Consider the following 12,165-nt stretch of genomic DNA (forward strand, 5'->3'; position numbering starts at 1 on the left):
TATGTGTGTTTTCGATGACTAACCAGTTTGTTTGAAGGGTTTTAAAAATGAAGCCTTTTTTTTGGTATTGGTTATTTTTTTTAAGGGGTAGAGAGGTTTAAAGGGTATTGAGAGGCCTTTGTGTTTATATGTAAACAAATGAGACTTCAGGCCAAAGTGGTCATGTTTTAGAAGTGACCTGTATAATAAAAGGAGAGTGATCAGCTCTCTAGCTGGGCATTTCAGTCCAGAACTAGTTAGAAGTTCCCCGAATGGGAACAGGTTGCAAAGCGTGCTCTCCTTCTGCCATTCAAACCTCAACCTCTAAGCATTTGTTCAATTTTTTTTTTAAACTGTTTTTAAGGGGGTGTGTTTATTGGGACTGTTGTGTATATTCGGAACAGCGTAATTAAGTCTTGTTGGATAGACTGAGGGGTTCTTTATTCTATCGGGGTTCTTTATTCTGTTCTTTATTTCATTTTGTAATTTTGTGAATAAATTTTTCTGTTTTAAAACCTGGTAGTCAAGCTAGCGAATTTACTCTGGGTAATTTTCACGATACTGAAGCAAATTGTAAAGGTATGGTCTGGGTTGCCTGCTCAAAAATGTTTTGAGTGGTCTGGCCTAGTCCATAACAAGTGTTACAGCTGCAGAGAAGGTGCAGAGAGAAATCAGAATTCACTTTCGAGTTCTATTTAAATGTCTGATAAGAGCAAGGAAGAAGCTGTTTGTTGAAACTGTTTGTAGTTGTATTCAAACTTTTATATCCTTTTTATGGAAAATGATGGAAGAGTGTATAACATGAGGGGGGGTAGGTGTCTTTGATTATGTTTAATTTCCCAAGGCAGCAAGAAGGATAGATGGGATTGAAGGTTGAAAGGCTGGTTTGTGAGATGGACTGAGCTGTGTTCACTATTGTCTGCAGTTTCTTGTGGTCTTGGGAAGCGCAGTTGCCATACCATGCTGTGATGCATCCAGATAAGATGTTTTCAGTGGTACATTTATGGTGGTGTAGATGATAGACTTGTGGCATTATTACTGGACTGTTAATCCAGACACCCAGGGAATGTTCTGGGGTCCCAGATTTGAATCTCACCATGGCAGGTAGTGGAACTTTTAATTCAAAGATCTGGAAAGAAGAGTCTCAGTTGACCATGAACCCATTGTCGATCGTCAGAAAAATCCATCTGGTTCACTAATGGCTTTTAGAGAGGGAGTCTGTCACTTTCTTAGTCTGATCTGCATGTGACTCCAGAACGACAGCAATGTGGTTGACTCTTAACTGCCCTTTGGGGATGCTGGCACAACCAGTGATTCCCACGTTCTGTGAATAAATGTAACTGTAAAAATGTCAAATTTCCTTAGCCTCTTGAAGAATTAGAGACATTGTGTTTTCTTGACCATTGCAATGATGTGGTTGGACCAGGATAGAGAGTTGACCATGACCCAGCTCTTGACCATCTCCACCTCAGCACAATTGATGCAGACAGATGCGTGCCTTCCACTCTGCTTCCTGAAGTCAATGATCATTGATGGAGAGATTGTTTTTCATATCATGCTGCCAAGCATTCAATTTCTTTCCTGTATCCTCCCATTGTTTTGAGATCCGACCTACACAGGTGATTTCGTGAGCAGATTTGTAAATTGAGTTGGGTGGAATTTAGTCACATAGTCAGCCCCCTGTTTTTTTTTTCTTTATATGCTCATGACTATGCAGCCTTGTGGGACATCATTGTTGAAGATTATGGTGGAGGCGGTGTTGTCACTTATCCTTACTTATTGCAGTCTCTGGGTCAGGAAGTTGATAACCCAGTTACAGAGGAGGGAGCCCAGACCAAGGTCCTGGAGTTTAGAGGTGAGTTTGTTTGGAATTATGGTGATGAAGGTGGAGCTGTAGTCAATAAGTAGGAGACTGACATAGATATCTTTGTTATCCAGGTGTTCCAGAAATGAGTGTAGGGCCAGGGACGTGGCTTCTGCATGAATTGCAATGGATCAAGGCAATTTGTTAGGCTGGGGTTGATGTGAGCCATGATTAACCTTCCCAGGCATTTCATAATTATGGAGGTCAGAGCCTCCATATTCATTGAGGCGCATTGTATGATTTTTCTTTGGCACCAGGATGATCTTTTTGAAGCCGGTGAAGACTTCAGACTGTAATAAGGAGAGATTTGAATATGTCTGCAAATACCCTACCAGTTGGTCCATACAGGAGATAGGCGGACAGCCGGGGACTCTATCAGAGTCCGTTGCTTTCCGTGGGTTCATTAGCATTGTGGGTGTCTCTGAGACCATTGGGATAGGTGACATTGTTTCACTGACCTTGTGTTCATTTTGAGTATGGAATGCATTGAGCTCATGAGGTAGGGATGTACTATTGCCCATGATTCTGTTCAACTTCGCTTTGTATCCTGTAACCCTTTGTTCGCGGCATGGCATACATAACAATCTGTTTGTGGGGTTGATCTGGGTCTCCAGCTGAATTTGATATCGTCTCTCAGCATCTCTGATGGCCTCACAAAAGTTGTACCTGGATTTCATGTATAGGTCAGGGTTGCCCAACTTGGATCGCCTCAGATCTGAACTTCAGTAGGGAATGGATCTCCTGGTTATCCATGGTTTGCAGCTGGGGAACATTTGGATCAAATTCTTCGACATGCAGTCTTTTACACACTTAGTAATTAAATCTATAATGGTAGTGGCACACCGGTTTAGGTTGGCAGCTGAGTTCTTGAATATGGACCAGTCCACTGACTCTAAGCAGTCTTGTAGAAGCCTTTCCGTTGCCTCAGACCAACACTGCACAAGTTGCTGTACTTTGTTCTCATGCTTCAATTTCTGTTTGTAAGCTGGAAGGTGAGCACAGTGTTGTGATCTAATTTTGCAAAATGCAGATGGGTTGGAGTGGTCGGCATCTTTTGGTTGTATAGAAATGCTCAAGGATGTTCAGACCTAAGGTGTGATGGGAGATATGTTGATGGTATCTTGGTAACACATTCTTGTGGTTGGCCTGGTTGAAGTCACCGGCTCTGATGAACATAGCCTCAGGGTGTACTATCTCCAGACTGTTTGCAGTGTTGTATACTATATCAAGGGGTGGCATGGTGGGCTCAGTGGTTAGCACTGCTGTCTCACGGTGTCTGGGACCTGGGTTCGATTCCACGCTCTGGCAACTCTGGAGTTCGCACATTCTCTCCATGTCTGTGAGGGTTTAGGTTGGGTGCCCTGGTTTTCTCCTACAGAGGGAGCTTAGGTGAATTTGCCATGCTAAATTGCATGTAGTGTTCAGGGATGTGTACGTTAGGTGCGTTAACCATGGGAAAAACAGGGTTACAGTGATAGAGGAAGGGAATGGGTCTAGACGGGATGCTCGCCAGAAGGTTGGTGTAGACTCGTTGGGCCAAAGGGCCTGTTTCCACACTAGGGATTCTATGTAAGTATACTCTTCACTTCCACACAGGGTGGGATGTGGACCGCTGTCAGGATAACTGAGGTGAACCTGCGCAGCAGGTAGTAGGGATGGCACTTTACTGTAAGATATTCTAAGTTCAGGGAGCAGTAGCTCACCAGGGTCACCGTGTCTGAGCACCAGGAGGTGTTGATTAGGAGGCAGACACCCCCTTTCCCAAGGACACTGAGTGACCCAGTTTAGTGAACTGAGAACCCTCTACTTGTAAGGTGCAGTCAGGTGTAGCAGAAATGAGCCATTTCTCTGTAAAACAGCACACTGTGTAGTCTTGCCAATGTGCAGTATTAAACTCCATCTGCCATTCCTCGGCTAACTGGCCAAGTTGATCAAGATTCCATTGTACTCTTAAATAACCTCCTTCACTGTCCACTACAACAATCGATCTTGGTGTCATCTGCAAGCTTATTAACCATGCCTCCTATATTCTCATCCAAATCATTATGTAAATGACAAACACCAGTGGACTCAGCACTGATCCTTGCAGCACACTGCTGGTTCCAGGCCTCCAATTTGAACAACCCTCTACCACCACTCTGCCTCCTACTGTTAAGCCAAATGAGTGTCCGTCCAGCAGAAATGGAATGTACCTATGACTGCATTTGTTCCCTTATGCAAATGCTAAATAAAAAAAAGATTCACTAAACTGCCCTGTGATGGTCAAGCAAGTTCTATTTTGCATTTTGGCAAGAAAGGAACTACATTTCTTCTTTAGTGGTTGCTGTTGATTTTTTTTTCAGTCAGAAGGCTATAATTTTAGGTAATTGTGTGTTGAAATTGTCAGTTGTAATTAACAGAAATTAACTCCTAGAGTCATGATCGAAAAGCACCCAGCATGTGGTACTGTTTATTTTGGAATTTCTTTTTGTTCTTAAGTATTTGATAGTAAGAAAAATATTGACTGAATACTGCAGAAGAGTAATCAATGATTCAATGTCATATTAGCAGCAAGATAAGAATCTTTTTGAAGAAGTCTTCATTAATAATTGGATGTTTCAGATTGAAATGTTCTTTTTAAAGTGCTTGATTTTAATGCATCTTCCAACATGTACATATGTATCTATTTAATCTTTACAGTGCTGAAGGAAGCCACATCTCTGGACAGAGCAATGGACGGGATCCTCTGGCACTTGCCAAGGCTGTACAGGTCCACCATGATACCCAGCATACAATGTATTTTGCATAAGACCGACTGAAGTTTCCAGTGATTTTACAGAATACTGTGCCGTTCTGAAACGTCCTTCATGCTAATTTTCTTCAACTAACTCTTGAGGGCCAAGCCAGTTTCAGACAACAGTCTACCAGCGAATAAGATGCAATGCACTGAATGACTCATTTACTCATTAGGATTTAAATGCACGGAGAAATGAGCCATTGTTCTTCAAAGTCTATCAGAAGCACTATATATGGAAAATACTGGTGGTTTTTTCCCACCATACTGATTTTATATTTTTTACCTCAAGGCACCAAGGCCGAACCCCTAAGGAAAAGTTGCATGAGTGACTTTGAGTGTTACTACATTCAGTAGCAAGTTTTGATATTGTGTGTTTTCTTTCTCCGTTTATACGAGGTAATACTGTTGTAAAACTCGCATCTATTTTTAATCTTTTACACACCAGACTGTGCATATGTGTTGGGAGAATGAACACTTGGGATTCCTTATAGATAGTTCTAGTATGTAAATTGTGGAAAGGTTTTAAAGGGAACCCTTGAAATTATACAGCTATAAAGGCCCAAGTATTTCCAAACTATAAAAGTACAGACAAAGATCATTACAGTGCACTCAAATAATTTCAAAGGAGCTCTTGATAAAAGTTATGCTCCTCAGGATTTTGCAGCTTCATGGAGATTGAATAAAATGCGGGAGGTTTGTTTTAGGATTTAAAGGAAGATTTGACTCTATGTAAACATAAAATAAACAATTTTGGAGAACTATGGTTCCAAAATTGTAAAGCAAAATACAAGGAAGGACATTCCCTCTAAGCTGCATAGCTGCTCAGTCTGTGCATGCTGACACTGTTCCCAGCATTAACTTCCCACCTGAGAATCCATTGGTGCACATGGCCTGTGCAGAAGCAAAAAGAATTAGAGGGAATATAGACTGAGAATGCTGGAGATCTGAAATAAGAAGATAAAATAATACAAAGGTTCTGGTTGGGCAGCATCTGTGGAGAGAGAAACAACATTTAATGTGTCCGGCCAATGTACTTTCATCAGAGTTGAGTAAACTCAGGAAAAAAGGTTTTGCCAATTCTGATTATCAGTTATCAGTCTGCAATTTTCTATCTACCGATAGCCCTGCTGAGTGTTTTCAGCATTTTGTTTTCATTGTATGGTTCCGAAATGTTTTGCTTGAACATTTGCAATATCCTTTGATGTTGAGCTGCCTAGCTCAAATTGTCTGCATAATAGTGGATACTCTCTACTTGTTGATGGTCTGACCATTTTGTTGCTTTTTAAGTAAGGCCAGCTGGACTGTCCATCCCCAGTTAGATCATCCATCTGTGATATGCCAGCAACTGTGTATTTCCCACAATTGACTATTTTGACTCATTGGCAGGCATGTGGCAAGTCGAAAATCAAAGCTTTTATAAATACAAGTTTAATTAGTTTGACATCTTGTTGCCATGACAATCCTAATTGATGCAATGGCGAACTGCCCAAGCTGCCACTGATAAGTTCCATTCTTGGTACTAGAGTGATTTTTTTTAAAAATAGGGATTTTGCACTAAAAGTTTTGATGTGATTTTACCTTTTAAATCTTAATTATAGTTGATTTATGGTAGAATTGTTGTATGCAATAGATAGACAAAATTCCTCAAATCGAAGTTTCATATACCAGGGGTGAAACTGCTATTTTGCAGAAGTTACTTGCTGGAGCTGTATATGCTATATGTGGACTGGACTGTACTTGGATATTTTGAAGTGTTCATGAACTTTTTATGCAGAATTGTAAATTGAAATTGTCCAGTCTTATTTTTTGGTTCATCCATTTCAGAAGCTAAGTACCTGTATTTTGCTGCAGTGAATTTTAGTACAGTACCCTAAGGTGCCAGCTTGATAAGTTGTGAAAGATGTTGAGTTCATGAAACTGTTTGGTGCTTAAAAATACTTGGACTGTATTGACATTGGGGCTTTTTCTAACTAGTCTGTCCAAGTTTATAGTTTTGGGCAAGAAAGGTTCAACTTGCTTTCCTGTCAAGGATGCTGAAACTTTGGGCATAATACTGCAGGACAAATGGATCTTTTGAATAAGAGACATCTTGATTCATAATAAGGCGTAATTCTCTTTTATTTAAAGTTGTGCATACTTTACTATGTTTATTTGAAGTTTTCTTGTGCAATACGTTCAAAACCGTCAATTGTTTTTAAAAAAAAAGACAAGCAAACTGTAAAGGAAGGGAATTAACTGGCCAGAATGTGTGGATGATGAAACACTGCCTTCCTTTTTAAATCCCCAGATCTCATTCTGAAGTTTTTGTCAAAGATAACTGATTGAAGATGTTCTCTATCCTTGTTTTAGAATACAATTTTACATGGCTAGTGAGCCTTTTTTAAGGTTAGCAGCATATCCACTTTGTGCCATCTTCAGCTGAGCAAACAACATATTTTTATTTAGCTATTATGGGAGTCAAAGGAACCCAAGGAAAAATGCTGTTTTTAACTGCTAGAATTGTTCAGAGCATTCAAGTCTTCAGGAGCCTCTGCTTTGTTTTTATGAAAGATCAACAGGATGAAAGCAATTTATTTGCTTGCACCCTACAAAATTTGTCAGGTCACTTTCCATGTATTGTATTTTGACATTCCACGGATAAAGTAATCTTAAGGAGGTTGTTTTTATCCGTAAGTCCAATATAACTATTGGCTGCTTTCAAATAAATGGCTAGGTACATTTTTTTTTTCCCCCTTAAGTGTTGTGTTGTTGTACAGATGTCAAAATTTCATGATAGCCATGCTCTTTTCATCATGTGAGAACTATATGAACATTTTGTCTTCCTCCAAATTCCTCATGGCACCCGAAAAGGCTAGGGTATTTACCAATAGGTATAATGAATCATTTCAGCTATTTCATTTGGTGGCTGACCTGTGTTTCATTAACATACATGCCTGGCATTGTGTTTAACCTTTTTATCCTGGTATTTGCAAATTGGCACGGGTAGTTTTTTCTTTTAAGTTGATCTTGCTGTTAGTAGTTTAATACAACTGCTGACATTGAAGGCTATTTTTAAAGCTACAAATCTAGTAGCTAATATCTTTATGGTTATTTTTCCACTTATAATTCACACTTCTTATGTTGTACTACTCATGAAATTGTTGCTGTTTTTTTTGAAAAAGCAGGATTACTGGGGTTGTGTGAACTTGGCAGTAAGTGGATCAGTAAAGCAACCAATTTTTGTAGGGGGCTTGATGTAGCATCTGTCCTCTTTTATTGCTTTTTTTAAATGCACCTTTTTATATGGATTATGGTGTTTTGTTTTATGCTTTTAAATTTTACATGCACTTCAACAATATCTGCAATAGTTTTCAAAACTTCAACCTTTTTAAAGACACAATTTCAGCAGCTGAACTAAGACTTCATTCTCAAGCAGACTTTACAATCTTAATGCGATGAACTTTACCAGCAGAACTGATAGCTTCTTACTTCACTGCACTTTGTAGCCAATTCACCTAGCCAGCATACTGTACTTTCTTACGATGACACACAGCATAGAATTACTGGTACTTGTACCTCCAGATTAGATTGTTCCAATTAGATGGTGCCAAAAGTGCTTGAAGCTGAGGTTTAAGAATAACTTTTACAGACAGTATTTTTATGGACAGTTTTCAAAGTTCTTGTTTAAAATATGGCTCTCCAGGAAGATGCAATTTTCAGCTGATCTCCTCAAAACAGAATTGTCTTTCAATCTTGGAGTATATGGATCCTTTGTTGAGCAGCACATCTTGTATGGGGTATATTTTATATTTTCTTTAATAAATTGTTGATTGTAATGGAAATGTATATTTGTGGGATATTGGATCCATACTTTCAAAAGAATGCAAATGCTTTTGCAAATTCATACAATGCAGATAGATTGGACTTTACAATATTCTGTTTCTATATACTTAGCCTTAATTAAGCTACAGGGCACGTTAATTTTCAATTACAATTATTTTGCGATTTGTCTAAAGAATAGATGTCAGTACAGATTATGTTATTAGAGTGGCAGGAAATGATTACAATTTGTTTTCACCTTGTATGAATGTGCATATCTAATTCGGAGTTAGAGCAAGGCATTTTTCAAATAACTATTTTCCAAGTATGAACAGCATTTTTTTGGCAGAATTTAAGTAGCTTAATATAGTAAATGCTTGGAACAAATTTCAGGGATATGATATTAATTTTTAATTCTGTGGGGAAGGAAAAACTCCAGCTGTTTATGCCCAGAACTAATAGAAAATGTATCCTGAGGTTTTAATTTCTAATGCTACAGATAAACTATCTTTCACTTGATTTATTCTGATACTCCTGCAATGGAAACAAGCAGGCTTGTTTCCACATCATGATGAAATAATTACCTCATGAACATGGGAGTGAAAGCATTGTATGTATCTACTCTTGGCTCAGTAACATAAGTGCTTTCATGGGAATTTAATGCTGAAAGTTTAATGTGCAGCAGTGCAAAGGACAAGAGAATAGTTTGAACTCAATGAAAGTCTGATTTGAAACAAGTTTTTAAATGCTTGGAGCAGGGATTTCTAGGATAGTATGTCACTTTATCGATCCCTATGTACTAAAACTCCAAACTGATCATGACACTTTGGAATGTTTTGAATAATACTACTCAAGCTAACTGAAGTATACATTATGGTTGTGAACTAGTTTTTACGAATGCAAATTAACAACATTTGACACACACAAATGGGCAGGATATTGGCCATCAGATGCAATATCGTTGCAATTCCGTTTAAAGTTCACCAAAACGAAGAACACGATCCAACCCGTTACGCTTCCACGTGTTCTCAAAGAACTGTCCGTTTAACTCCATTCTTCTGCACTATCCCAACACTACTTTTTCCTCTTGTTAATTTGTTTTATTCCTTTATAAATCCGTTGCTGATTCCCTGCTTCTAGCACTTAACTGGTACCGTCTTTCATGTATTATCAGCTCGCTGTACTTCTATAATTTCAAGAAACTCCAAACATCTAACTTTTGTAATGAATTTATATCCACTGATTCACCAGCTGCAACTTTTGGTCAGATTTTGTCATCTCAGTAATATCACTGCAAGAGGCACATTTATTCCATTGCAATTAAAACTCACCCGTTCATTTGAATTTTTTTTTTGTCTCCCTGTCCTGAAGTTTTTATTTTTATTCATAACTGAAAAGAGCAGGACTGTTGTTTCAGTGGGTGCCACCACTGTTGCTGTAACCTATTGATAGCTACTGTAATGTGTTTTTGTAACATTGCTGTACCTTGGCAATGTAGTGTTACATCTGCTTTGCACACGAAATGTCAAAACAAAATTCAAATTCTGTTGATACCAGAATTGAAGTTGTGATTTGGGTGAATAATCAAAGTGCACTATATTGAAAACTACTAGATTGTCCAAAGATTTGAATAAATACAATTAATTTCCTGCAATTTTCAGAGTATTTTTAAGAAAATATATTCATCTATCATGAGAAATCAAAAATCCATGCCTTCAGAATGGAAGGTCCCTCACCAGCATGTCATGATTTGTATTTTTAAAAACTCCATTCCTACCACCTCTTCTCTTAACTCACCTCCCTGCTGCAAAACATATGAGCACACAACAAAAATATACGTGGGGCCTTCATAGTCTGCATGGGTTAGTACCACACCAGCCAAAGCATTTAATGATTCACCATGGTAGCTATGTTCTTGTTACCCTGCAAGCAATATGCATTATAAATTTAGAGATAGTATGTTGGACTACAGAATCAAGTAGATGAATCCTATTTTTTTTTGTATTTTTCCATTTTGAAAACATTGTTGTATTGTTGAATGCTGGTATAAATTCTCCAGTTGCTGAGGGTAAGTCATGTCTCTAAAGTTGCAAGTGAAAGACCAATTGTGAATCGGTTTTAACTAAATTTTTTCAGAGAGGGTATAAGTCAGAATTCTGTACTTCTGACTTGTACAAGGTTTATTTGTTCTTGTGAATCCATTCTTCTGTCATTGAACAATAATGAATATCTAAACTGATGCACCACCACAACATATTTTTTTTTAATGTTCATTACCATTTAAAACTGATTTAAAGCATGTTTGATGGTATACGTCTGTCCAAATCAGAATGCAGTTTGCTCCTTCTGAATGTTAAATGCTGTCACTTTCTTGTTCATTAAAGACTGGTCTGATTTGTTGATGGGATTTATTTTGGGGTGCAGGAAAAAGGAATTGGAGCCAAGCATTTGTGAGTAGTGGCATCTGGTAATCCATGGTCTTAAGGTCCCTGCCTGTACAAAACTGCATTGAAAGCATTTTATGCTGCATAGTTCTGCTGTATCCAATTTTTCTTTTGTATGTAGTTGATTGGAAAACCTTGGTACAATGTATGCGTTTTTCAGTAAAATTGGAAAAAGCTGTTTTCTAGTTCCCATACAGATGTTTAGATAAGTGCTGTTTTGATTATTTTGAGTCTTGATTTGTGAATATGTCTATCAATACGAGGTACTTTCTTGAGCAGTGGGTATGGATAACGTGATAACCTTCCCCACATTGCGAAAAGATATTGGCAGATTGAATTACAAAGCTGTACTGCAATATGATTTTTAGCCTGCAGGGACAATTTGTGTTCACGTAACAAAATAAAATGGTATTTTTTGTGCCAGAATTTCCAAAGTCTATCAATTTGATACTACTTTTTTTTTCCTCACTTTTGCCCAGCTTTTTTTTTAGTATTGGTTGCAGTGTATTGTGTATATGGGGGCTTGGGTTCTGAAGGTGGATTTTAGGAACCTCTGAATGTTTCTCTCTGATCCCGCCTGAATTTTGGCTTTTATCTATTCAGTGAGGTACAGTAAATGATAAATATGGCAATTAATAATGTGCTACTTGCTGAGGGTCAGATGAAATTTCTAATAAGGTCTTCTCCCTTACCAGCATGGAAATGTCTGATTTTCTTGGACTGGACTATTTTCTGTAGCTATTGAATCAACCTTTGCCTGGTGTTGAAGGTGCAGGATGATTGGTAGCTGTTTTGCTTTGCTTTGCTTTGCTAAGGTTGGAGGATACCAAATGTTGTCGTGTGTAAGCCTGAATACGTTATGCATGTCTGGTTCACATGAGTGATAATCTTTAGACCATACTATGCTGTACCTTTTTTGCCAATTGGACTGGACTCTTTGGATATAGATAAGAAATGGGAATTGTACGCTCCTCTTCACAGCGCTTTTGTTGTGACATGGATTCCACCTATGTTACAGTCATACAGCATGGAAACAGACCATTTGGTCCAACCAGTCCATTCTAACCATAATCCCATATTAAACTAGTCCCATCTGCCTGGCCCATATCCCTCAAGCTTTCCTATTCATGTACTTTCCAAATGTCTTTTAGTAGTGTAACTGCATCTACCAGTTCCACTGGCAGTTCAATCCACAAATCGGACTACTGTGGTTGTTTTTCTCAACAAAAAAAAGTTGCCTCACGTCCTTTTTTTAAAATCTTTTTCCTTTCATCTTAAAAAAAATATGCCCGTAGTTTTGAACT

At 38.3% G+C, this 12,165-nt stretch overlaps 1 protein-coding gene across 2 annotated transcripts in view; it reads left to right on the plus strand.

Moving 5' to 3' along the window:
- Positions 1-11,287, plus strand: part of ago4 (argonaute RISC component 4) — a 111,262-nt gene extending 99,975 nt beyond the window's left edge. For both annotated transcript variants that reach the window (XM_043717721.2, XM_043717722.2), the window contains exon 19: positions 4,523-11,287. In XM_043717721.2, the coding sequence (XP_043573656.2) occupies positions 4,523-4,631 (109 nt within the window). In that variant the 3' untranslated portion in view covers positions 4,632-11,287. The remainder of the gene's footprint in view (positions 1-4,522) is intronic.
- Positions 11,288-12,165: the final 878 nt, after the last annotated feature.

This window comes from Chiloscyllium plagiosum, unplaced genomic scaffold (assembly GCF_037043375.1).
Source record: "Chiloscyllium plagiosum isolate Xiang-an unplaced genomic scaffold, Cpla_swu_hap1 HiC_scaffold_30, whole genome shotgun sequence".
Taxonomy (NCBI): domain Eukaryota; kingdom Metazoa; phylum Chordata; class Chondrichthyes; order Orectolobiformes; family Hemiscylliidae; genus Chiloscyllium; species Chiloscyllium plagiosum.